General features: G+C 42.9%; 2 protein-coding genes and 1 long non-coding RNA gene across 3 annotated transcripts; 2 read left to right on the top strand and 1 right to left on the bottom strand.

Annotated features, from left to right (window-relative positions):
* Positions 1 to 3,513: 3,513 nt before the first annotated feature.
* On the top strand, positions 3,514 to 9,602 carry LOC121862676 (loricrin-like). Its single transcript, XM_042360998.1, has 2 exons — positions 3,514 to 4,753; positions 8,347 to 9,602. The coding sequence occupies exons 1-2, from the start codon at positions 3,514 to 3,516 to the stop codon at positions 9,375 to 9,377; spliced, it is 2,271 nt and encodes a 756-aa protein (XP_042216932.1). The 3' UTR covers positions 9,378 to 9,602.
* Positions 9,603 to 15,000: 5,398 nt separating this feature from the next.
* On the top strand, positions 15,001 to 16,308 carry LOC121862465. Its single transcript, XR_006088237.1, has 3 exons — positions 15,001 to 15,079; positions 15,383 to 15,749; positions 16,251 to 16,308. It is a non-coding gene; the product is annotated as an uncharacterized LOC121862465 (long non-coding RNA).
* Positions 16,309 to 22,837: 6,529 nt separating this feature from the next.
* On the bottom strand, positions 22,838 to 23,844 carry LOC121862608. Its single transcript, XM_042360925.1, has 2 exons — positions 23,551 to 23,844; positions 22,838 to 23,462 (listed from the first exon to the last, which is right to left on the bottom strand). Exons 1-2 carry the CDS (start codon positions 23,812 to 23,814, stop codon positions 22,962 to 22,964), a joined length of 765 nt encoding a protein of 254 aa, XP_042216859.1. The 5' UTR covers positions 23,815 to 23,844; the 3' UTR covers positions 22,838 to 22,961.
* Positions 23,845 to 27,706: the final 3,862 nt, after the last annotated feature.

Below are 27,706 nucleotides of genomic sequence, written 5' to 3'. Positions count from 1 at the left end.
TATATATATATATATATATATATATATATATATATATATATATATATATAAACGACATAGATATCGGCGTAGACAGCAACATAAGGAAATTTGCTGATGACACTAAAATTGGGCGTGTAATTAAATCTGACGAGGACTCCGCAAAACTACAGGAAGAGCTAAACAAATTTTTCGAATGGTCTGAAAAATGGGAGATGAAATTCAATGTGGACATATTTAAAGTACTTAGTCTTGGAGATGTAAACAGAGAAACTAGATACCAGATGAAATGCGATGTTATAAAGAAATCCGATTGTGCGAAAACTTAGGAGTAATGATAAGTAGGAATCGTAAACCAAGTAAACCATGTGTATTTGCTCGACACAACGCTAACAAAGAACTTGGGTTCATACAAAGGAGTGTTAGTTACAAGACTAGCGAGGTCATCCTAAAACTATATCTTGCGCTTGTGAGACCTCACTTGGATTACGCAGTTAAATTCTGGTCACCGTACTACAGACTGGATATAGAATCCCGAGAAAGAATTCGGAGGAGAATGACAAGACTATTCCCGGGCATTAGGAACCTTGAGCACAGAGACAGGTTAAAGCATCTTAATTTGCACTCCTTCGAGAGACGTAGAGTGAGGGGCGATATGATCGAGTTGTATAAGTGGAAGTCAGAGCTAAACAAAGGTGGCATTACAGTGTTGTGTATATAATTAGCCATCGGATAGGGTGAGACAAACAACTTCTTGCAGGGTCCAACGTATACTGTCACAAACGTAAGCTTACATCTACAAAGTTGATAACATTATAACACAGAAAAGAAAGTGCAGCTATCAGTGTATAACATGAGCTAACAGACACGTCTATGTTAGGAATCACTCCACAAAGAATAGCACAATGAAGCATTGAAACATACAAACAAAACAATGAGACATGTTTGAACCCGAACATAACACTAAGGTACTCAAACTGTCCAACCAGGAGCGAACTCGTAATAATGGTTTTAAATTAGACAAATTAAGATTTTGGCGCGAGATAAGTAAACGTTGGTTTGGAAATAGAGTAGTGGACGAGTGGAATAAGTTACCAAACATCATCATTACCCCTAATACGCTGGATAGCTTCAAACATAGGTTGGATGGATATATGAGCGATAGGGGTTGTGTAATTGAGTCTGCCCAGTATGGGCCAATAGCCCCGCTGCAGTTTCCTCCATTCTTATGTTCGTAATAATAATAATAATAATAATAATGATAATAATAATAATTAACGGTTTATTGTAAAAGTTCTGCAGCCCGAAGGCTGAAAATATACACTGGACATAAATGACTTATTACATACATTGGTGGTTTAACAAAAGCCTTCATTAGAGAAAGGTAAAGGAACATACAGTGAACATACAGATTAATGTAGGTGTTGAACAGCAAACACGTAGTGTAGTAACTCCCTCCCAGATGGTGTTAGGAGGGACCTCACGTGGTGTAGTAGTTCCCTCACAGATGGTGTTATGAGGAACCTGACGTGGTGTAGTAATTCCCTCACGGATGGTGTTATGAGGGACATCACTTGGTGTAGTAATTCCCTCACAGATGGTGTTATGAGTGGCATCACGTGATGTAGTAATTCCCTCATAGATGGTGTTATGAGGGACCTCGCGTGGAGTAGTAATTCCCTCACAGATGGTGTTATGAGGTCCTGACGTGGTGTATTAATTCCCTCGCAGATGGTGTTATGAGGGCCCTCACGAGGTGTAGTAACTCCCTCACAGATGGTGTTATGAGGGGCATCACGTTGTGTAGTAATTCTCTCACAGATGGTGTTATGAGGGGCCTCACGTGGTGTAGTAATTCCCTCACAGATGGTGTTATCAGGGACCTGACGTGGGGTAGTAATTCCCTCACGGATGGTGTTATTTGAGTGAGGGGTGGTCCCAGGCCTTCCTATCGTAGACGGATTAACACATCGCTGGTTGTTGTTGGGTCTCACTGGCAGTTATCACTGGGTACCTGTGACCTCACTGTGTGAAGGCAACTTGAGTACGACTCGGCCTTTACTGTTGAGATGTTCTCACTGACTTAAGCACTGTTCACCATTGTTAACCTCTGTTCAACACTGGTTTCATTCCTTTCCTAATTGAGATTGTGACTTATGGCGAGAACTTGTTGATATTCCGGTGGGGAGGAGGGTTCACGGGAGGGAGTTGGTATGGGCCAACTTAACAGTTGACCTGGCTGCTCACAGGGGAGCGCCAGGTACGTCTTGACCCTTCGGTGGTCAAGGATGTAGTGTGTGTGTGTGTGTGTGTGTGTGTGTGTGTGTGTGTGTCATACTCTTTCTCTCTGTTTTTTGATGGATGCCTCACCCCCATACTTCCAAAATACCTAATCATGAACTTTCCTCATTTCATACATGCATCTGGTTATTGGCTTTTAACGAATCTCGTTAACCCATCGTTAATTTGTTATCGTTGCAACATACACTGCCCACCTACATATCATATCCTACAGAAATCATGTTTTGTATTTACAATTATTATTTCAAGTGTACTTTTCTACGTTAATCTTTTCATAGCTAATTATATTTGAGATATTTGTAGTTATCCTCATGACTTATATTCAACCGTCCACAATGATAACACTTTTTTTAACCGACAATAATGCTGACTATTATTTTGTTTTGTTTTCATTCATTTATTCTGTCTTCATTTGCAAAACAACAGTAATTTTTCTGTTTTAAACGAGCAAACAATAGAGTGATGGGATGTGATGAACATGTCAAAGCTCGATTTGGTGAATTTCAATAACAGTTCTATCCTCCTTAGTAATTTCAATCAACAGTCACATTCGTAGTCTTAAAATCCAGTTGGATTCACAAATTATGGTTTCTCAACATTGGGAAAATCATTTAATAAGGTGCCGTTCATCTTTGAACCTGATACCTCCTGAGTGAGTGATTAATACGCCTCTAACTAACATATCCCACTCCAGCTATGATCAAAGCCCATAAACAGCAGTGTGTATGTGGTGATATTTGTCAAGGGCAGAAAACATAATAATGAGGACTCCTTGTCACGTTGGCTGGGAATGTTCAAGTCATCCCTTGACCCTCCAGCAGCGTATAAAAGGCGAGGTGTCAGTCAGGCTCTCAACAGACCATCGGCAACTTGCTTTAACACACCATCAACATGGTAAGAAGCTCTCGGTAGTTTCTTGTAGTATATCAAATATTTCTCTTTCCCCAATAATCTCCCTCTACCAATCTGTATATAATAATTTGCAACTCTATTTCTCTATATTATCCCCTAATTCCATGTGTATACGACCATTATGTAACTTTAGCACATGATATAATTTCTAATATTGATAAAAACAATACAAATTAATGCAGTTTAACTTTATACCAAGAAAAATCACTCTTGTTGAAGCCCATCATTATGTTAGAGTGACTCACAGACTCAGTAAACAATAAGTAACATTCTTTCTATTTCTTACAGAAGGTCGGTTATGCCGGGCTCTGCCTGGCCGTTATGGCGGCTTTCTGTTCTGCTGATTTCGGCGGAAGCGGTGGAGGTGGAGGCGGTTCATACTCACCCCCAATACGTGGCGGCGGAGGAGCCGGAGGCGGATGTGGTGTAACCGGAGGACATTGTGGAGGTGGAGGCGGTGGTGGAGGTGGAGGCGGAGGTGGAGGAGTAACATACAGTGCGCCTTCAGGTGGAGGCGGCAGAGGGGGAGGAGGCGGTGGCCGAGGAGGCGGTGGCCGAGGAGGTGGTGGCCGAGGAGGCGGTGGCCGAGGAGGAGGTGGTGGCTCAACATACGTCGCACCTTCAAGTGGCAGCGGCGGCAGAGGTGGTGGCGGATTTGGAGGTGGTTCCAGCGTGTCCTTTGGTAACAGTGGATTTGGAGCTGGCTTTGGCAGTGGTGGATCCTCTAGTATCAGCTACGGTGGATCATCTGGTGGTGGCAGAGGTGGGTCCTCTGGTGGTGGTGGATTCGGAGGCAGTTTTGGTGGCAGTCGAGGCGGATTTGGAGGTGGATCTGGTGGTGGTCGCGGTGGATCCTCAAGTACCAGCTACGGCGGATCATCTGGTGGTGGCAGAGGTGGGTCCTCTGGTGGTGGTGGATTCGGAGGCAGTTTTGGTGGCAGTCGAGGCGGATTTGGAGGTGGATCTGGAGGTGGTCGCGGCGGATCCTCGAGCGTTAGCTATGGTGGATCATCTGGTGGGAGCAGAGGTGGATTTGGAAGTGGTTCTGGAGGTAGTCGAAGTGGATCTGGAGGTGGTCGCGGTGGATCCTCTAGTACCAGCTACGGTGGATCATCTGGTGGTGGTGGATTCGGAGGCAGTTTTGGTGGCAGTCGAGGCGGATTTGGAGGTGGATCTGGAGGTGGTCGCGGCGGATCCTCGAGCGTTAGCTATGGTGGATCATCTGGTGGGAGCAGAGGTGGATTTGGAAGTGGTTCTGGAGGTAGTCGAAGTGGATCTGGAGGTGGTCGCGGTGGATCCTCTAGTACCAGCTATGGTGGATCATCTGGTGGTGGTGGATTCGGAGGCAGTTTTGGTGGCAGTCGAGGCGGATTTGGAGGTGGATCTGGAGGTGGTCGCGGTGGATCCTCGAGCGTTAGCTATGGTGGATCATCTGGTGGGAGCAGAGGTGGATTTGGAAGTGGTTCTGGAGGTAGTCGTAGTGGATCTGGAGGTGGTCGCGGTGGATCCTCTAGTACCAGCTACGGTGGATCATCTGGTGGTGGCAGAGGTGGGTCATCTGGTGGTGGCAGAGGTGGGTCATCTGGTGGTGGCGGATTTGGAGGTGGAAGATCATCCGGAAGTAGCGGTGGCTATGGAAAGTAAACAGGCCAGGTTGAGAAGCGCACTGAACGTTCTTCTCGGCGTCCTAAAGCACAACACTGTTCATGTCTTCTTCTAAACAAAGATCTTGTTGCTGTAAACACACAGAGAGATATATACAGCTAGGTATAAGGCCATCATGTTTCATTATTTATAAGTGCACATGGACATTGTGTTTATTATTATTTATGTGTGACTGGGAACTTAATAAAGCAAATTAAATGTTAATAAAGTGGCTTTTTTTACCAAGTTTTTGAGCTTAATTCATCTGAAAGAAAACTCTTTCGAGGCAAATCGATTTATTTTATTTCCAACATACTTCTGTGTGAAAGAAAATATTATAGTGAGACAACACAAAATCTGTTAATACTGTCATATGATTATGAGGTTTTGGAAATATATGAAAATTTCAGCGTAAGAGAATTACAAAAAAAGGTAAAATATACGATGTTTCTGTTAGTCCAAGTGGTGGCAACCATTTATATGTTTCATCCTTTACCGGCGGAAGTTCCGAGAGTAATTCGTTGTAACGAAAAAAGAATATATGTTCTATCATGTGTTAATTACTTTACTTCTTTAATTTGTGAATTCAGCTTTGCACCATTATTACTGTAAGGGATAACCTGACCAAAACAAACAAATTTATATCTTTTGTTTACTTATAAAACAAATTACATATTATATATGACATTGAGATATTCGGAAGACGCTTTGAGACAGCAAGTATGACACAACATTATATATTTTTAAATACTCCGTCAATGTGTTTTTGGAAAGATGCCTCCACCACACTACCTCCAAAATATCGTGTCTTGAACGTTATTGGCTTTTAACCCTCCCGTTGATCTTTGACCTTTACAGCATGCCCTGACCATCAGAATCGAGAATGACGATCATTCAGCTGTAATTCAATGATATGAGTTATTAAGTTTGTCACCTAGGTTGGTGAGTTTTGAGGTGACTAAAGAGGCCGATACGGGTCCCTCAGGGTCATCCACATTCGTTGCACATGTGAAGGGCCGCATCTAGTACGGGAGGGGTGGTGGTAGCGTCTTTCCGGTGTGGGCGCTTGTCTGCCTCGGTTTGCAGTCGGGCTAACTCGAAAGTGTTGACACTCGTCTCGCGTGGTGCTCATCCAAGCGTTACGATGTGGAGTAATTGACTCCCAGGTGAGGGAGTCGATTTGGCAGTTTTGTCTTAAGACTATCCTTATACCTTTTCAATTACTCGCTGGCGTTACGTTTACTATTCGTTAGGTGACTGTAAATAAATTGCTTTGGCATTCTACTGTCATCCATGCGGGTAACATGGCCAGTCCAGCTTAGTTGTTAATTGATAATGGTAGCCTCGGTGCTCCTACAGATGGTGAAAGTTTTCAAGTTCCATTAAGTGCCTCCTGTATGTGACCCATGTCTCACTGCCATATAGCTCGATATACGTGAAGCTTTGTAGATAATTTCTGCACCCTACATCTGAAGACACGGTTTCGGAATCTGCCAAAGGCTTTTCATCCACATCTGATCCGATGCTGAATCTCTTCATCAATGTCTGCAGTGGTGGACAGGTGGGAGCCGAAATACCGAAAGTGGGTAACATTAGAGAGGGTAGTACCGTGAAGATGGATGGATGTTGGAGGTGTGGCTGAACCAGGGGTAGGTTGAAAGAGAATCTGAGTCTTACGTACATTCACCTCAAAGCCGAAGTGTGCATACGCATCTGCGTAGGTGTTCAGGATCTCATGTACATCGTGTACAGAGTGAGCAACAAGGGTGAGGTGGTCTGCATACTGAAGTTTAGTAATAGAAGCTGCCGACACCTTAGTTCTTCCCTGGAGTCGCCTTATGTTAAAAAGTCGGTACTGGATGTCCACCCCGCCAGCTAAATTGGCAATGGCACGAGTAAGGACGACAGCCAAGGAAATGGAAGAGACAGTTGGTGCCAGTACACACCCTTGTTTAACCCCAGTTTGGATGGGGAAGAACTCAGACTTGGTGCCATTGTACAGGACACTGCCGTCCATACCATCGTGGAGTTGCCTCACAATGGCGATGAATTTTGGTGGGCAGCCAAAACAGCTGAGGGTCCACCAGAGGGATTCTCTGTTGACCGAGTCGATGGCCTTGGTTAGGTCGATGAAAGGCATGTGCAGGTCACAACGCTGTTCTCTGCGCTTTTCCTGTATCTGGCGGGCAGCGAAGATCATTTTAGTGGTGCCACGTGATGGTCTGAAACCACATTGTGATTCTGAAGGGAATTTTCCCGCTTCAGGAAAAAGTCTGTTTAGGAGGACTCTGGCGATAATCTTGCAAGGTACGGAGAGCTACGAGATTCCGCGGTAGTTGCCACAGTCTGACCGGTCTCCCCTATTCTTATAAATGTTGACAATGGTGGCATCTTTATGAGCTTGGGGGATTTCCTCCATTTCCCATATATTCTCCAGGAGAGAGTAGACACGGCTGGTGAAGCAGAGGTCCTCCTGCTTTATACAGCTCGGCTGGGAATATATACAATATGTTAAGTGGTACATATTTACATGACAAAAAATAAAACAGCGAGAGTGAACAAGTGGCTTTCACACAGACCGTTAAAATCTTACAATTAATCTTTCTCACTCCGGCTATGATCAGAGCCGTGGACCCATCCATGAGCAGTAGTGTGTGAGGTGATTTTGGTCAAGGGCAGAGAAGATAATAATGAGGTCTTTGTAATGTTAGCTGTGAATGTTCAAGTCATTCCTTGAACCTCCAACGGCACCACAGAAACAAGAACCCGTATAAAAGGCGACGTGTCAGTCAGGCTCTCAACAGAGCATCAGCAACTTGCTTTAACACACCATCAACATGGTAAGAAGCTCTCGGTATTTTCTTGTATATCAAATATTTCTCTTTCCCCAATAATCTCCCTCTACCAATCTGTATATAATAATTTGCAACTCTATTTCTCTATATTATCCCCTAATTCCATGTGTATACGACCATTATGTAACTTTAGCACATGATATTATTTCTAATATTGATAAAAACAATACAAATTAATGCAGTTTAACTATATACCAAGAAAAATCACTCTTGTTGAAGCCCATCATTATGTTAGAGTGACTCACAGACTCAGTAAACAATAAGTAACATTCTTTCTATTTCTTACAGAAGGTCGGTTATGCCGGGCTCTGCCTGGCCGTTATGGCGGCTTTCTGTTCTGCTGATTTCGGCGGAAGCGGTGGAGGTGGAGGCGGAGGTGGAGGCGGTTCATACTTACCCCCAACACGTGGCGGCGGAGGAGCCGGAGGCGGATGTGGTGTAACCGGAGGACATTGTGGAGGTGGAGGCGGTGGTGGAGGTGGAGGCGGAGGTGGAGGAGTAACATACAGTGCGCCTTCAGGTGGTGGCGGCAGAGGGGGAGGAGGCGGTGGCCGAGGAGGCGGTGGCCGAGGAGGTGGTGGCCGAGGAGGCGGTGGCCGAGGAGGAGGTGGTGGCTCAACATACGTCGCACCTTCAAGTGGCAGCGGCGGCAGAGGTGGTGGCGGATTTGGAGGTGGTTCCAGCGTGTCCTTTGGTAACAGTGGATTTGGAGCTGGCTTTGGCAGTGGTGGATCCTCTAGTATCAGCTACGGTGGATCATCTGGTGGTGGCAGAGGTGGGTCCTCTGGTGGTGGTGGATTCGGAGGCAGTTTTGGTGGCAGTCGAGGCGGATTTGGAGGTGGATCTGGTGGTGGTCGCGGTGGATCCTCAAGTACCAGCTACGGCGGATCATCTGGTGGTGGCAGAGGTGGGTCCTCTGGTGGTGGTGGATTCGGAGGCAGTTTTGGTGGCAGTCGAGGCGGATTTGGAGGTGGATCTGGAGGTGGTCGCGGTGGATCCTCAAGTACCAGCTACGGCGGATCATCTGGTGGTGGCAGAGGTGGGTCCTCTGGTGGTGGTGGATTCGGAGGCAGTTTTGGTGGCAGTCGAGGCGGATTTGGAGGTGGATCTGGAGGTGGTCGCGGTGGATCCTCAAGTACCAGCTACGGCGGATCATCTGGTGGTGGCAGAGGTGGGTCCTCTGGTGGTGGTGGATTCGGAGGCAGTTTTGGTGGCAGTCGAGGCGGATTTGGAGGTGGATCTGGAGGTGGTCGCGGCGGATCCTCGAGCGTTAGCTATGGTGGATCATCTGGTGGGAGCAGAGGTGGATTTGGAAGTGGTTCTGGAGGTAGTCGAAGTGGATCTGGAGGTGGTCGCGGTGGATCCTCTAGTACCAGCTACGGTGGATCATCTGGTGGTGGTGGATTCGGAGGCAGTTTTGGTGGCAGTCGAGGCGGATTTGGAGGTGGATCTGGAGGTGGTCGCGGTGGATCCTCGAGCGTTAGCTATGGTGGATCATCTGGTGGGAGCAGAGGTGGATTTGGAAGTGGTTCTGGAGGTAGTCGTAGTGGATCTGGAGGTGGTCGCGGTGGATCCTCTAGTACCAGCTACGGTGGATCATCTGGTGGTGGCAGAGGTGGGTCATCTGGTGGTGGCGGATTTGGAAGTGGAAGATCATCCGGAAGTAGCGGTGGCTATGGAAAGTAAACAGGCCAGGTTGAGAAGCGCACTGAACGTTCTTCTCGGCGTCCTAAAGCACAACACTGTTTATGTCTTCTTCTAAACAAAGATCTTGTTGCTGTAAACACACAGAGAGATATATAAAGCTAGGTATAAGGCCATCATGTTTCATTATTTATAAGTGCACATGGACATTGTGTTTATTATTATTTATGTGTGACTGGGAACTTAATAAAGCAAATTAAATGTTAATAAAGTGACTTTTTTTACCAAGTTTTTGAGCTTAATTCATCTGAAAGAAAACTCTTTCGAGGCAAAACGATTTATTTTATTTCCAACATACTTCTGTGTGAAAGAAAATATTATAGTGAGACAACACAAAATCTGTTAATACTGTCATATGATTATGAGGTTTTGGAAATATATGAAAATTTCAGCGTAAGAGAATTACAAAAAAAGGTAAAATATACGATGTTTCTGTTAGTCCAAGTGGTGGCAACCATTTATATGTTTCATCCTTTACCGGCGGAAGTTCCGAGAGTAATTCGTTGTAACGAAAAAAGAAAATATGTTCTATCATGTGTTAATTACTTTACTTCTTTAATTTGTGAATTCAGCTTTGCACCATTATTACTGTAAGGGATAACCTGACCAAAACAAACAAATTTATATCTTTTGTTTACTTATAAAACAAATTACATATTATATATGACATTGAGATATTCGGAAGACGCTTTGAGACAGCAAGTATGACACAACATTATATATTTTTAAATACTCCGTCAATGTGTTTTTGGAAAGATGCCTCCACCACACTACCTCCAAAATATCGTGTCTTGAACGTTATTGGCTTTTAACCCTCCCGTTGATCTTTGACCTTTACAGCATGCCCTGACCATCAGAATCGAGAATGACGATCATTCAGCTGTAATTCAATGATATGAGTTATTAAGTTTGTCACCTAGGTTGGTGAGTTTTGAGGTGACTAAAGAGGCCGATACGGGTCCCTCAGGGTCATCCACATTCGTTGCACATGTGAAGGGCCGCATCTAGTACGGGAGGGGTGGTGGTAGCGTCTTTCCGGTGTGGGCGCTTGTCTGCCTCGGTTTGCAGTCGGGCTAACTCGAAAGTGTTGACACTCGTCTCGCGTGGTGCTCATCCAAGCGTTACGATGTGGAGTAATTGACTCCCAGGTGAGGGAGTCGATTTGGCAGTTTTGTCTTAAGACTATCCTTATACCTTTTCAATTACTCGCTGGCGTTACGTTTACTATTCGTTAGGTGACTGTAAATAAATTGCTTTGGCATTCTACTGTCATCCATGCGGGTAACATGGCCAGTCCAGCTTAGTTGTTAATTGATAATGGTAGCCTCGGTGCTCCTACAGATGGTGAAAGTTTTCAAGTTCCATTAAGTGCCTCCTGTATGTGACCCATGTCTCACTGCCATATAGCTCGATATACGTGAAGCTTTGTAGATAATTTCTGCACCCTACATCTGAAGACACGGTTTCGGAATCTGCCAAAGGCTTTTCATCCACATCTGATCCGATGCTGAATCTCTTCATCAATGTCTGCAGTGGTGGACAGGTGGGAGCCGAAATACCGAAAGTGGGTAACATTAGAGAGGGTAGTACCGTGAAGATGGATGGATGTTGGAGGTGTGGCTGAACCAGGGGTAGGTTGAAAGAGAATCTGAGTCTTACGTACATTCACCTCAAAGCCGAAGTGTGCATACGCATCTGCGTAGGTGTTCAGGATCTCATGTACATCGTGTACAGAGTGAGCAACAAGGGTGAGGTGGTCTGCATACTGAAGTTTAGTAATAGAAGCTGCCGACACCTTAGTTCTTCCCTGGAGTCGCCTTATGTTAAAAAGTCGGTACTGGATGTCCACCCCGCCAGCTAAATTGGCAATGGCACGAGTAAGGACGACAGCCAAGGAAATGGAAGAGACAGTTGGTGCCAGTACACACCCTTGTTTAACCCCAGTTTGGATGGGGAAGAACTCAGACTTGGTGCCATTGTACAGGACACTGCCGTCCATACCATCGTGGAGTTGCCTCACAATGGCGATGAATTTTGGTGGGCAGCCAAAACAGCTGAGGGTCCACCAGAGGGATTCTCTGTTGACCGAGTCGATGGCCTTGGTTAGGTCGATGAAAGGCATGTGCAGGTCACAACGCTGTTCTCTGCGCTTTTCCTGTATCTGGCGGGCAGCGAAGATCATTTTAGTGGTGCCACGTGATGGTCTGAAACCACATTGTGATTCTGAAGGGAATTTTCCCGCTTCAGGAAAAAGTCTGTTTAGGAGGACTCTGGCGATAATCTTGCAAGGTACGGAGAGCTACGAGATTCCGCGGTAGTTGCCACAGTCTGACCGGTCTCCCCTATTCTTATAAATGTTGACAATGGTGGCATCTTTATGAGCTTGGGGGATTTCCTCCATTTCCCATATATTCTCCAGGAGAGAGTAGACACGGCTGGTGAAGCAGAGGTCCTCCTGCTTTATACACCTCGGCTGGGAATTATATCAAGCCCTTAGGTTTTAATATTTTTCATCTGCTTGATGGTAGTAGCTACCTCATCCAGGGATGGAGGATAGCTGAGGTGGATCAGCTGTGGATGCTGAGGAACCTGCTCGATAGTCAGGACATCCACATTGGTGTTTCGGTTGAGCAGTGAATGGTAGTGCTCTTTTCAGTGCTGAACGAGGCCTTCATCGTCTTTAATTATGAAATTACCGTCAGATGAGCTGAGGGGGGCTGCGCAACGAGTGATTGGCCCGTAAAATGTTTTAATGGATTGGAAAAATTCACGGATCTTGTGGTGATTTGCAATTTTTGGTATTTCACATGCTTTATTTTTAAGCCAGTCATTCTTTAGATTGCGAAGTTCCCGCTAGGCAGCCTCTTTCTTCTTGCGGAAGGTATCAGCTTTGGTCCGAGACTGAGGGTTGCTTTGCCAGTCAGTAAAAGCAGCACGTTTATCATCGATGACTACTTTGATTGCTGGGTCATTGTCATCAAACCAGTCCTGATGTGTTATTTTGATCTGGCCGAAGGTCTCTCTGCAGGTTTATGTCATAACAGTGTTGAGAGTATCCCATTCGGCACTGGGATTCTCATTGTTTTCTGTTGGGTATTTTATAAGCCCATGTTCCAGCTGCTCTCTTGAGAGCATGTGCTACTGCTGATTCCTCCAGACGCTTAGTATTAAAACCTCTTCTGCATATTTGCTGCCTTCGCCGTTTTGAGGCGACATGAAGTGAGCTTGGCTCTGACTTGTCGATGACCAGTGTCACAGTGGTCTGAGCTATGCATGGCACGGGTGATGAGGACATCTCGGCGATATCTTTCTCTGACAATGATGTAGTCAATGAGATGCCAGTGTTTGGATCGTGGGTGTTGCCACGAACCCTTGAATTTGTCGGACTGCCAAAACAAGGTATTGGTGATAGTGAGGATGTGTGCAGCACACTTGCTGAGGAGGAGTAGGCCGTTAAGATTACACTTCCCAAGTCCAATTCTGCCTATGGCTTCCTGCCAAATGTTAGCATCTCTGCTAACTCTGGCTTTGAATTTGCCAAGGAGCACAACCTTATCTTCTCTGGGGATAGAGGTTAGCACTCTGTCGAGGTCAGCGTAAAAGGCCTCCTTGTTTTATTCTCTGCATCCAGTGATGGGGCGTATGCACTAAAGAAAAAGGCATGACATGGGTGATTCAGTGGGGCTTGAAGTGTCATGAGGCGCTCGTTGATCCCAATAGGCATTTCAGTTAGCTTGTGTAGGATGCGTTGGTGGATGGCAAAGCCAACTCCTTAAATGCGGTTTCTCCCCACAGCAGGCTTACCCTTCCAGAAGAAGGTAGAGCGAGACCCCTTTTAGGAGGTTCCCACAAGGGCAGTATCCAGTATCCAGAAGGGTCCTGACATTCCATGCAGCGACCATAAGAGGTTGTATGGTTTGTTTTTGGTTAGATCTGTGATTTTCATTGTGTTTTCGACCGCATTAGGATGACCTTTCTGGGTGCGGTTGCCCATTCAGGTTGGGTTTTTCTTCAGGCGATGTCTAGGGCACCTTTTCTAGCCCCCTCCCCGTGTGGGCTGAGCAGAGTGGCTCCTCGAAAGGGCTGCTCAGTCGCACAGACAGGACCGGATTGCACTGCTGCCTAGATCCCAGTGCATAAACGACCATCTTATCTGTGCCACCCATGTGCAGAGTTGTGACTAGAGACTCATGGCAGTCATCTCTGCCTGTCCCCGTCGCCACTCGTCCGTCGCCATAGGACTTTTGGGGCTATAGGGGTTTTGATGATGATGAGAGGTATGATGACCTGGATGACGGCTAAGTGTACGGTGATTTATGTGGTGAGGCAGGAGCGCAGGCTGCAACCACACATCTTGGCTCTTCCTTTTCCTGATCCAGTGGTGCAAGTGTTGCAACGACTGGGGAGAGGGAGAGCTGTAATGGACTGCTGATAGCCCAGTTTGTTGGGTTTCGCCTTAGTAGCCTGTCCATTAGGCATTGCCTTCGTCTGCCACTGTAGTCGCTGGGTTTCTATGTTGGTCACCTCTTCCGGCTCTACCGCCGTTGGGGGTCTTGTTGGAGCTCTGTAAGCATGTCTGCCTGATGCGGGGCTCCACCACAGATTTTTCGTTCAGGGTTTACTCCCGTAGCCTTATACCTACCAAGGTTAATCCGCAAGGCAGCGGGGCAATAACTGGTAGGCGCCAGAACGTGTCCACATGCCAGTGGGCCTATGCGCCGTCCCTCTGGGGCCCACTGATACTCCGAGATCCCCTGCTGGTCTAGCCTGGGCCCACGGGGCACCCAGTTACCGTGTGATGCCACGAGGAGGAACAACAGGAGTCTTAATGGTGAGGAGGCTCTGTACTGGGGAGGGATGACTTATAGAAGTTGCTTCCCTGTTCGCCACGAACGCTAGCTAGCGGCTGCAGCTGAAAGCGAGGTGGAGCAAGCAGAGCTTGCACCTTAACACAAACATAATGCTGCCACACTAGACGCATTTCACCACCCTGTTCCCTCCCCTCCCCCCCCTACACACACACACACACACACACGTACGTACGTTTGGATTAGTTTGCTTGTTTGTTTGTTTTATAGAACCTTTTGAATGGCCATAAACGATCATGAGCCTTATCATATATGAATAAATGCACAAAAAACCTAACCAGCCTAACCTAACCAAACGTTACCTAAATTTATTTAGATTTAATTTCTGTATCTCCTAATTGTCAATGGCGAAATGATTTAAACTGTACAAATTTGGATATATACGAATTAATTTTCATTAACTTAAAGTAATAATATCAAAACGTTTTTTTGTCGGCCATAAAGTCAGTTACTTTTTAAGGCCTAATATCCGAGTATATACAGTATGTTAAGTGGTACATATTTACATGACAAAAAATAAAACAGCGAGAGTGAACAAGTGGCTTTCACACAGACCGTTAAAATCTTACAATTAATCTTTCTCACTCCGGCTATGATCAGAGCCATGGACCCATCCATGAGCAGTAGTGTGTGAGGTGATTTTGGTCAAGGGCAGAGAAGATAATAATGAGGTCTTTGTAATGTTAGCTGTGAATGTTCAAGTCATTCCTTGAACCTCCAACGGCACCACAGCAACAAGAACCCGTATAAAAGGCGACGTGTCAGTCAGGCTCTCAACAGAGCATCAGCAACTTGCTTTAACACACCATCAACATGGTAAGAAGCTCTCGGTATTTTCTTGTATATCAAATATTTCTCTTTCCCCAATAATCTCCCTCTACCAATCTGTATATAATAATTTGCAACTCTATTTCTCTATATTATCCCCTAATTCCATGTGTATACAACCATTATGTAACTTTAGCACATGATATTATTTCTAATATTGATAAAAACAATACAAATTAATGCAGTTTAACTTTATACCAAGAAAAATCACTCTTGTTGAAGCCCATCATTATGTTAGAGTGACTCACAGACTCAGTAAACAATAAGTAACATTCTTTCTATTTCTTACAGAAGGTCGGTTATGCCGGGCTCTGCCTGGCCGTTATGGCGGCTTTCTGTTCTGCTGATTTCGGCGGAAGTGGTGGAGGTGGAGGCGGAGGTGGAGGCGGTTCATACTTACCCCCAACACGTGGCGGCGGAGGAGCCGGAGGCGGATGTGGTGTAACCGGAGGACATTGTGGAGGTGGAGGCGGTGGTGGAGGTGGAGGCGGAGGTGGAGGAGTAACATACAGTGCGCCTTCAGGTGGTGGCGGCAGAGGGGGAGGAGGCGGTGGCCGAGGAGGCGGTGGCCGAGGAGGTGGTGGCCGAGGAGGCGGTGGCCGAGGAGGAGGTGGTGGCTCAACATACGTCGCACCTTCAAGTGGCAGCGGCGGCAGAGGTGGTGGCGGATTTGGAGGAGTAATACAAGGTGCTTCCTTCAGGTGGTGGTAGAGGGGGAGGAGGTGGTGGTTGAGGAGGTGGTGGCCGAGGAGGAGGTGGTGGCTCACATGTCGCACTCTTTCAAGTGGCAAAGTGGTGGTGGAGGTGGAGGTGGAGGTGGAGGAGTAACATAGTGCTCCTTCAGGTGGGAGGCGGTAGAGGGGAGGGAGGCGGTGGCTGAGGAGGTGTGGCTGAGGAGTGTGGTGGCCGAGGAGGCGGTGGCTGAGGAGGGTAGGCTCAACATACGTCGCACCTTCAAGTGGCAGAGGCGGCGGAGGTGGAGGCGGAGGTGGAGGAGTAACATACAGTGCTCCTTCAGGTGGAGGCGGCAGAGGGGGAGGAGGCGGTGGCCGAGGAGGTGGTGGTGGTGGCCGAGGAGGTGGTGGCCGAGGAGGCGGTGGCCGAGGAGGTGGTGGTGGCTCAACATACGTCGCACCTTCAAGTGGCAGCGGCGGCAGAGGTGGTGGCGGATTTGGAGGTGGAAGATCATCCGGAAGTAGCGGTGGCTATGGAAAGTAAACAGGCCAGGTTGAGAAGCGCACTGAACGTTCTTCTCGGCGTCCTAAAGCACAACACTGTTCATGTCTTCTTCTAAACAAAGATCTTGTTGCTGTAAACACACAGAGAGATATATACAGCTAGGTATAAGGCCATCATGTTTCATTATTTATAAGTGCACATGGACATTGTGTTTATTATTATTTATGTGTGACTGGGAACTTAATAAAGCAAATTAAATGTTGATAAAGTGGCTTTATTTACCAAGGTTTTGAGCTTAATTCAGCTGAAGGATAGAAATAGTTTTTCTTGCCTCGAAAGAAAACTCTTTCAAGGCAAAACGATTTATTTTATTTCCAGCATACTTCTGCGTAAAAAGGAAATACAAGAGCGAGACTACACGGAAATTTGTTAATAACCTGCACAAAACAAGATCAGTTTCTAATCTTAGGGTTACATAAATAAAAAATTTTATATCATGCTTCTAATAATTATACTTCTGAGAAGGAAATATATTTTTCGTTCATATTGTAAAAAAAAGAAAGTTTGTTAGCATCGGAATCCGGTCTAAGAAGGTAATTGACACACGAGAATAGCTATTTCCTTGTCACTTAATGATTGCTATTTTTTCCTATCAAATGTATACAGAAATTATATCAATAATCTTAATAGTCGAAGCAACGAAGACAAATACGATCATCCACAAGATGAAGCAGTTATATTACTTTGTGATTTTAAACAAAGATTATTATCTATTTAAAATGAATGACCTTTTATGTGATGTTGCAACATATTCTAAGCCTATTAATAATCCTCTCAACACAGTTAATACTCAATTTAACAAAAAACTTATGCCTTTGTTGAGAGGTGAAGATAATCTCAGTAAACAGTTTTCTTCAACGTCTTCTTCACTGCCATACATGTGCGGTCTTATCAAGACTCACAAGCCAAATAACCCAGCAAGACCCATCATTAGCTCAGTTGGGTCAATCACTTATAAGTTGTCTAAATGGTTAGTTTCTTTACTAAGCTCCATAGTTGGCAATATATCAAACTCTAATATTAAGAATAATATGGATTTAGTTGATAAACTCTTTAACCTACACATTAATTATGATTTTAAACTGGTCAATTTTGATGTAATATCACTCTTTATAAAGGTCCCAGTTGATGATTTGCTTGAGTTCCTCACAGATTCCCTGGAGAATATTCTATTGCCCGTCTCAAAAAAAAAATCGTTGAACTTATCAAACTGTGTATTAAGGATTGTAAATTTGAATTCACTAGAGAATATTATGCTCATAAATTTGGTATGGCGATGGGTAATCCGCTTTCACCAGTATTGAGTAACAGAAAATATATGGAATTTTTTGAGAAGAAACCACTAAGTAATATTTTACATCTTCAGCAGTTTTTTTTAAGATATGTAGATGATGTAATATGTCTTTGGCCATGTAATAAGGACTTAAAAGCCTTTCTACCACTACTGAACAACTTAGCCCCCTCCATCAAATTCACTGTGGAATCTGCTCCACAGAGTAGGTAACACCTAAAGTTCAGTATTTATAGGAAACCTACTAATTTATGTTCAAATATTCATTATTATTCTGCCCACCATAAAAGAGTCAAACAGTCAGTATTCTCATCAATATTTTTACGTGCTCTACCAATATGCAGTCCGAAATTCATTGATGAGGAATAAAATTATATATATAATATTGAACATAAGAAGGACATATGAATGGAGGAAACTGCAGCGGGCCTATTGGCTCATACTGCGCAGTCCCATTTACACCCAACCCCTATTGTTCATATATCCATCCAACCTCAGCTCATTGTCACAACTGGCTAAATAAGTCAATATAACTTAAGTATGTTTTCCACTCTAAACACTGCCAATACACACTGCTTATAACCCATGATCCTTATTTTAAGTATTTTCCCAGGTCACCTGATTACGGATTACTTAACCTAATAAAGCTTGTGTATTTGTGCTTTTTCTAATTGCATATTATAAACAAAAGTAATTTAATTCTGTAAATATTTCAAGATTATTTGTCTTTCTTCAGGTGGTTATGATCCAACAAATGAGTGTGTGTGAAGCAATACCACTGCCAGCCAGATCACAACACTAACTCACCGGCACCTCACATTATCCCGTTTAATGATGCGACATATACATTTAACGACCTCACTACACCCTCGGTATTAAGGCGGTCGTAAACATGGCGTTGAAACTGTATATAAACTCTCGTATAATCTCAGGTATTATCTTATGCTTAAATAAAAAAAAGTAATCCTCGAATCGTTGAGAATTAAGAACTACTCCTGTTTTTCTATGGCAGGTAAGTTTCCTGCCAACCAGGTTAATCATGCTCAGTCCAGTGTAAGTCCTGTTTGCTCAAGAGTCTTCCTTCAATTGATTTATCTGTAATAGCTGTATTGTTTATATAAAATTATCCACTAATCAATTCACTGAGGCTGATATGTTACTCACGTTTTACATATTATTTCACCGAATTATAGAATATTTCCCTGAAATTTAATGTTTTCAGTATTATTTTCGTACAGAATGGGACTGACCTCGCCAAAAATTTTATTATGGCGTTGGAAGTTGAATATTTTCCATAGCAACCTCATATAGGTGGGTGTGTGTGTGTGTGTGTGTGTGTGTGTGTGTGTGTGTGCGCGTGTGTGTGTGCGCGCGTGCGTGCTAACACTTATTGTACGTATATACATTACCGTCAACGTTTTATGGAAGTGTGACTGGTGACTATTTGTGATTCTTACATCGCATGTGTTCAACTACATTCGCGTGCACTTAAAAGCCGAGTTAATTAACACAGACTCGCACTTATCTCTTAGTTACATAATCTTCCACATTATCGAGGACGAAAGCGAAAACCGTAGGAAAGTATAATGTCACGTTGAGAGAGAGTGAGTCACCATTAATCACTACATGTACCAAGAACAAATACGGAAATCTTCATTATTCAAGTACTTAGTGCAACTTAAACTGCCACAGCATAAACCTGATTAATATGATATAAAAGAAATCAATGTCACCTTTATGATTTTGTAAATTTATCGCTGCTTGACTTATTTATATACAAATCAAATATTACAGTACAAGTAAGAGAGAGCCAGATGTTCTGTAAAGTCGAAATGATAGTTGTTCTGTTAGGTTTGCCTTTGAGTCCCCTGTGTGTCATACTTTATGGCAGCCTTTCTTTACTTTCCAACTACATCGGAGTTACCATTTTCTGTACAATATTACGTTTATCGTTATAATCTATGTGTTTTACTGTTCTTAAGTATTTCTACCCTTCAACAATGTGGTCTTTAAGGACATTCACTTTGTAAATTAATGTACTAGATAATAACTATTCGCATATAATATTATACATCAGAGTTTGTGTAGCATGTGTATAAAGCCCTCCAGTGTAAACAAAGTAACGTTTACTGAGAAGCTACCGTATATAAACATGCCGAAGCTCCTTAACCTTCATCAAAAACTGGTCAGCATCAATATTTTGTTCCAGGAATTCAAAGTGTCAGCTTCGAAGGTCATGTTTACACTAGAATAACCTGTTATAGTACACTCTTCTTTCCTCACACAACCAAACTGTGGAATGCTCTGCCTTCTTCTGTGTTTCCATACTCATACAATTTGTCTCACTTCAAAAAGCTGGTTTTCCGGCATCTTTGTGGTGTAGATTAATATAGTATTTTTCTCTTCTACTTTTAATTTATTTTTACTCGTATTTTTTCGCCCCCTTAGCTGCGTTGTAGGTCGATGACCTGTACCCGGGTGGGCTATTCCCTGTAAAAAATGCAACTTCTTGAACTAAACTAGCTTGTGTTTGATTAGTGTTTACATCTTGCTTATTACCAGCACTAAGCTTATACTGAACCAATGTGAACGAGCATGAAAATAATCCTACTGTACATAAATAATATCTATGGATATATCTGGGAATTTTATGATTTACTGTAACAGCGGATTTCTCTCGTTTGGCGACAGAAACTCTTATGTACAGCAGCCAACATTATTCTTATGGTAATGGCGTATACACCTGTGACAAGTACAGTAAAACGCACAGATAGTCCCCAAATGTGTCCACACTATTTGTTATATATAGGGAAATAACAGGTGTGACCTAGCAGAGATAGAATCAGTCATAAATATGACACTCATGAAGAAGGAACATGCGGTCAACAAATGACGACTTAACAACAAGAAGAGAGAGGCGTAATTGCCCCAGTGGCAATATAATCACAATAATATTTCACAGATTTATAACAAGCTAGACGAGGTGATCGAGTGTCTACTGTAGTCAGTGAAACAATGTCTGTACTCACGTATGATCGCTTTGCCCCGACGAAGATCCCACTTTGTACAGTACACAGAGGCCTAGAATTATAAATTCCGTCTTGGCGCCCAGCGTGGGGACACCCGTGCCAAGGCGGGTGGGGGTCGATTTGGAATTTTCTCAAGGTGGGATGTGGGAATTATACTAGGTGAGGCGCTGGCTGAAACAGTGCTACCGATCACATTCCAAACTAACATATGTGTATAACTCCTGTTAGCTGCCAACACTCTGGTGCGCGCGACTCCAACTGCCTTAGGACTAATGGGGCACCGTCATCTCCCTCCCTGGGTCAATGGCATGTCACGAGGTGAAAGTTGGCATTACTGGCATCGCATATGGCGGTAACACCTTTTAAGTCCAGGCTATTCAAACTCAACACGTAAGCTCCTCCTCCTGAGACACCCTACACCGAGATTGCCCGGGACCAGGTCTCTTGCATTTAACCGATTATTGGGCGTCTTCACTCCTTTCGGTGACGTCGCCGATGCCTTCCTTAGATTACTACAGTTTGACAGCAAGTCCACCCCCTTGCAGTGTCTGTATGGGTCCGCTTCCACTGGAGACGTCTTCGCCTCCCCACTGCCGCTGTCAGCTTGCACATGTATAGGCTGGCGGCTCCCTTTTCGGCCACAAACCAGGGCCTCCATTAACACTCAAGTGACAGTCTGGCCACGACTCCTTTCAAATCCAGGCGTGAGTCCAGCTCCGACTACAAACCGACTGCCGCGTATGCAGCGGCGCAATGTCTCACCATGTTTACCATGTCTCGCAAACCCTCTTGGTTGGCTCATAGCAGGCCCACAGTTCAGTTTCTCCAACCACTGCTCGGCGATGCTTCTTGGATTCCGTAGCACTGCGGCAGCAGCCGCCAAGCTCGTTGGTACCCTTCATCAGCGTCCCGGTAGTCAGAGATCTCGATCAGTTCCTGAACGTTTCCCTTGCAGTATTGTATTGGCAGACTCGGCTCCATTACAAATTACCCCAAGAATCATGTTGGCTGTTGTACATCTGAGTTTCGGTCGCCCAATGGGAGTGATCCGCTGTTACACCTACCCTCAGTAAAAGACTCTCATGACAGCCTGTTTATAATTTCTAAGCACCTGGATTATATCACATTTTGTCTGGTAATTGTTCCGATACTTGACAGCTTAAAACAGTAAGACAGCGACCCTGTATGACACATTCAGTACATAGTTCCGACTGATGTCTATCTTATAATGACCTTTTTAAATTTCATTGTCATCATATTTTTTAACCTTACTCTTAATTAAACCATGGTTGAGAAACATTTACATTGAGGGTACGGACACTGGCATATATATATATATATATATATATATATATATATATATATATATATATATATATATATATATATATATATATATATATATATATATATATATATGTATATCGCGCTGTCTTTATAAAATACAAGTTACCCTAAAGTCTCGGTGTACAGAACACCATTTTCTCTGAAGGTGAGTTGATTCATACGGGTGGCTTTAAATTCAGAGGGAATGATGGACTGTATATGTTCTTATAAGCTTCTTAAGTAAGATCAAATTTAATGTTAATGTTATAAGGGTATTACCGCGCTTCAACAACTAAAGTCTTAAGCGCGAAACAAGATTAATAATTACAGTAGTCCATAAAATTAAATAAAATATTAGGAGAGTTTGCACACTCTGTATATGAGAATGTAATCGTTTGCATACTGCAAGAAAGAAAAATATCTTAAACTATTCAAACATTTTTAAAGAACCTTTCTGCCAATTTTGTGCATTAAATCTCACAATAAGCAGAGGATTCCGTTACTGTATGGAAACATAATGGGCTATTGTCCCTCTGAACTAAAAATCTCTTCGCCGATTGTGAGGTAAAACTCCGCGTTAATGCCAAGATAACATTATAACCCTTTGAGAGCACTTGTAGGACCCGCCTTTCTTTGTGTTGGAGAACGAAGGTGAAGAGGCTTTGTATTTATCAATATATGAAGATTAGTTTACTGTGTACAAATTGCAAATGTTTGTGAAATTCATGCTTGTAACTGTCTGCTTATTTTATAATAATTTTATGTAGACGGAAAATTTTGCTTATTAAACAGTCAATTCATTAATATAATTTCCTAATATATCCATTAATTATTAAAATTTTCTTGAAAATAAAACATAAATTTACTTAACAATTTACTTGTTACAATAATGGTTAACACTTTAAAAAAAATATAAGTCAAACTTTTGTAACAGAAACAGTAAATTACATAGATTATAATGTGCAGTAAAGTAACTAACATCATATTAGTTTAATGTAATAGAATGATGAACTGAAGAGATGATGTGTTGCGTCATCTGGCTGATACATGTAGATGACAATACGATGAAGGACGATGTCCACACTGTTAATACCAGAGGTAGGAAGTTAGAGAAGAGTACGTCAGTGGAGTAGTAGAAATATTTACTTTCCATACATACTGCCACCACCGCCTCCACCATACATACTGCTACCGCTGCCTCCACCACCAGAGGATCCGCTGTAGCCACCGCCGCCTCCACCACCAGAGGATCCACCGTAGCCTCCGCCGCCTCCGCTGCCTCCACCACCAGAGGATCCACCGTAGCCTCCGCCGCCTCCGCTGCCTCCACCACCAGAGGATCCACCGTATCCGCCGACGCTTCCGCTGCCTCCACCGCCAGAGGATCCCCTGTAGCCTCCGCCGCCTCCACCACCAGAGGATCCACTATAGCCTCCGCCGCCTCCGCTGCTTCCACCACCAGAGGATCCACCGTATCCTCCGCCGCCTCCACCACCAGAGATCCACCGTAACCTCCACCGCTTCCGCTGCCTCCACCACCAGAGGATCCACCAGCCTCTTAACCTTTCCGCCGCCTCCACCACCAGAGGAACCACCGTAACCTCCACCGCTTCCGCTGCCTGCACCACCAGAGGATCCACCGTATCCTCCGCCGCCTCCACCACCAGAGGATCCACCGTATCCTCCGCCGCCTCCGCTGCCTCCACCACCAGAGGATCCACCGTATCCTCCGCCGCCTCCACCACCAGAGGATCCACCGTAACCTCCGCCGCTTCCGCCGCTTGAAGATCCACCATATCCTCCACCACCACCACTGCTGCCACCAGAAGACCCGCCATACATACTTCCTCCGCCACCGCCACCACCGTACATGTCCCCTCCGCCGCCGCTGGAGGAACCACCGTAACCTCCACCACCGCCTCCACCATGTCCTCCACCTCCACTTCCTCCTCCACCAGATGGAGCGCTATATCCTCCACCTCCTCTTCCTCCTCCTCCTCCCCCTCCACCTCCATGGCCACCTCCGCCACCACCTCCTACGCTGCTATAGCTGCTTCCACCTCCTCCCCCTCCTCCTCCACCGTGGCTTCCTCCTCCTCCACCATGGCTTCCTCCTCCACCTCTGAAGTCCGCAATACAGGCTACCACCAACACGGCGAGGATCACCACGCCTACACCTCGCCTCTGAAATATCAAGGTGTATGATTGAATATTACTAAATATACTTATATTTGTGTCATGTTATTCTCGGGGCATTTGAACGTAAATGTTCCTTATGAAGTCTCACCTATTATATGTGGAAGAACTGTTGATGGTACAGTTTTGGTAATACGATTATTGAGAGAACTCATAATATATATGGACTTAATGTTATGTACAGCGTTTGTGTGTGTAATGTCTTTGTATGGGAATATACCTGTGGCCAAAACTACTTCCATTCCAGATAACGTTTAAAACATTCAAATTTTTCAATAGAGTTTTAATTTTATCTGGTGAAGTACACCCACATCAAATGATGCGTATCGTGATTGTCCTTTCTACTGTTTGGAACATGTTTAAACTTTTGTTTCTGAGATATTGTTTACACTAAGAACATTTTCAAGTACACGTAACATATCTAAAACACTTTAAAACCATTGTAATTGTTTAGACTTAAAGTTTATTCTCTCGTCTCGTATTTGTCTAACTCATTATTCTTAGATAAATTATTTACACTTGGACAAACCTGTTCCGGATTTTGTGCGTTTGATTCTCATCAACACATTTCTCAAACGTTGTGTACAATTCGGCAAACTTAAAGGTGACTGTATAACTGTGCCCTGTGATAGTAGGTAACGAGGTGCTCACCATGTTGCCTCTGCACTCCCCGCCAATCGTCTGACTTCTCTATTGGATCGGGGCCTTTTATATTTTGCACGTCATGACGCAGCTCGGAGTGTTGCTTGCAGCATAATATGTTGCATCCTTGCTTTTGTTTTACCAACAGTGTTATTAGCGGATAGTCTAAATATATCACGTGAAATCTTTCACCGAATATCTTCCTCGAATAAAACTAATTAATAATAAGTCTTATCTTTTGGTATTGATTCTAATCGTGAAGACGTTTAATAACTTCTCTTTAACAAGAATAATTAACTCTTCACCAAACTCAACACTAACTAAACATTAACACGCGATAGTGTCAGTAGAGAGATTCTCACCATGCTGCCTGTGAGCTGACTTTGGATGTACTGACTCACACTCTTAGTATTGCAACCTTTATACTTTAACAAGAATAATTAACTCTTCACCAAACTCAACACTAACTAAACATTAACACGCGATAGTGTCAGTAGAGAGATTCTCACCATGCTGCCTGTGAGCTGACTTTGGATGTACTGACTCACACTCTTAGTATTGCAACCTTTATACTCTTCTTGAAGATGTTGCACAATAATATTGCTTAATGTCCTTTTACATTTCACGGTCAAGTGCATATCATCTTTGTTGTCTTTTATGACTCGGTCGAATCGAGGGAAATAAATTCCTTACAAATCCCCATCTGCGCATCGTGTATACATTAAGATTTTGTACATGCAGTTATATGCACTATTTTTTAAGTAACGTTCTCCCAACTTATTTTAAGGATACTAACAAAGATTTAAGCCATTTAAATGTTTTCAAGGTAATAACAACTTATGAATAATTATGAACAAACGCACACACACACACACATATTTTCAGCCTTTTGGCTGACATGCCCTTTCAATAAGCATTTATATATATATATATATATATATATATATATATATATATATATATATATATATATATATATATATATATATATATATATATATATACACACTAAGAAAATTTATATTACAATAGTAATTACAAATCGGTACTTCGTTTGACAATACTGAGCTCATGATCTTCAATACTGTCATCTACATTCGGTCCTTTATACGACTCGGCAAACATTCACCATCTACATTTTGTCTGTAATATTCTAACTCCTAGTAACCTGTCCGGAGAAAGTGTAGTCAATCAATATTTTCATAACGTTATTAATGTATATTATGTTCTGTACGTTATATTTGTGTAAATGAATAGCATTAGATCGTTCTTTAAACTGTCTTTGAAAGAGTAGACACAATGTTTCACAACCTTTGACGTATTATTCTTGTCTAAGAAAAAATGAATGTTAAATATGAAATTTAATATTACAGTATTTTCGTTATAATCCACCTTTATTGAAAGTAATATTTTCAGTATATCTGAGTATGCAGTATACCACACATTTCATTTTATCAGAGCACTAAATTACTCCCCTTCTATAAGCATTTGTGTTAATAATATTCCAAAACTTCAGAACACTTCAGAGATATTTAGGTCAAATACATTTCTGTATTCATGATTTCCACATTAATCTTATGAAAATTTAGATCCATCTATTAAAGATTTGTTTTCGTGTCTATTGAATACTCACACCATTATGTCTACCTTTTTCATCACTCAGAAAATATGATTAAATTGTACCAGGTTGACAAACAGGTCTGTAAAATGAGTTTTTATAGTACTTTTGTTTATTTATGAACTTTCCTTTTGAAGTAATCATAAATGTAATCATAATTACGCATCATGAAATGGTAATCATAATCGATTACATCCATCTTTACCGTAATCATAAAATTATAGCGCAATCGTAATTGTAATCAATTACATTACCGATGTAATCACCCCATGTGTATGGTAAGACCTCCATCAAACCTATATAGCAATTATAAATCTTGGTTAAGTTTAATTATCGAAATATAGAAGTTGTAAATTATAATCCAAATTCTCCAGAGTGTAACATGCATATGTAATTTCCATCCTCGATGTTATATCAGTGTAACTAATACACACAGTCACTGTAACCAGAGATGCAAAATTAAGGAGCATTAAAAACCTAATGGTAATTAATGGAGTCGATACCCGTGTGTTATTGGGTGTAATGGTTCCTTCTTGTTATCCATAGGTATATAAGGTAAATAATCTATCATTATATTCCTAAGAAAAGTTTTATATACCTAAGGGGATAATGATTAATATTCTTTTTCATATTTAAAGTTTTCTATGAATCTATTTCGAAATATTTCTTTATTTAAATAAAAAAATAAATATGCTAATTAAAGCCTTACAGCAGATACTTCAAATAAATCTTACAACACTTTTTCTATAGAATATTGAAAATATTGTAAATATTTTACAATGCAGTAAATCATCCATTCTTTATCTCCTTTATAGATAATAACCTGGATGATAATAAAATATCTAATAATAATAGGTTAAACTTGTCGATCTTATCATTGCCATATATGAAGTCCCTGATATACATTTACCTGCTAAATTATTTACATGTATGTGTTCATGTGTATTAATAAAATATCGATATTTTAACAGATGGTTAATTGGGCTAACAATAAACATATCCTTACTAATGTCTTCTGGATAACATTAACTATAATGCTCTGTTACATTAATTACATTTTAGTCTTGCTAAAAGACCTCAAACGCCTCAGCACCAGAGCCTGAACCAAAAGTCCCGTTTCTTTTTAAATAAATTTATTAGGAAGCAGCAATTGAACAGTGAATAGACACTGCCATAATGTACGATTTAACAAGAATGGAGCCCAGTAATCGATGTCATTTGCCATGAAACTGTGCCATATATCTTTTACCAGTCTCCCTAGTATAGCCTTTAAT

This window comes from Homarus americanus, unplaced genomic scaffold, assembly GCF_018991925.1.
Source record: "Homarus americanus isolate GMGI-L3 unplaced genomic scaffold, GMGI_Hamer_2.0 scaffold31037, whole genome shotgun sequence".
In the NCBI taxonomy this organism is placed as follows: domain Eukaryota; kingdom Metazoa; phylum Arthropoda; class Malacostraca; order Decapoda; family Nephropidae; genus Homarus; species Homarus americanus.
This window is presented reverse-complemented; position numbering and strand designations above follow the sequence as displayed.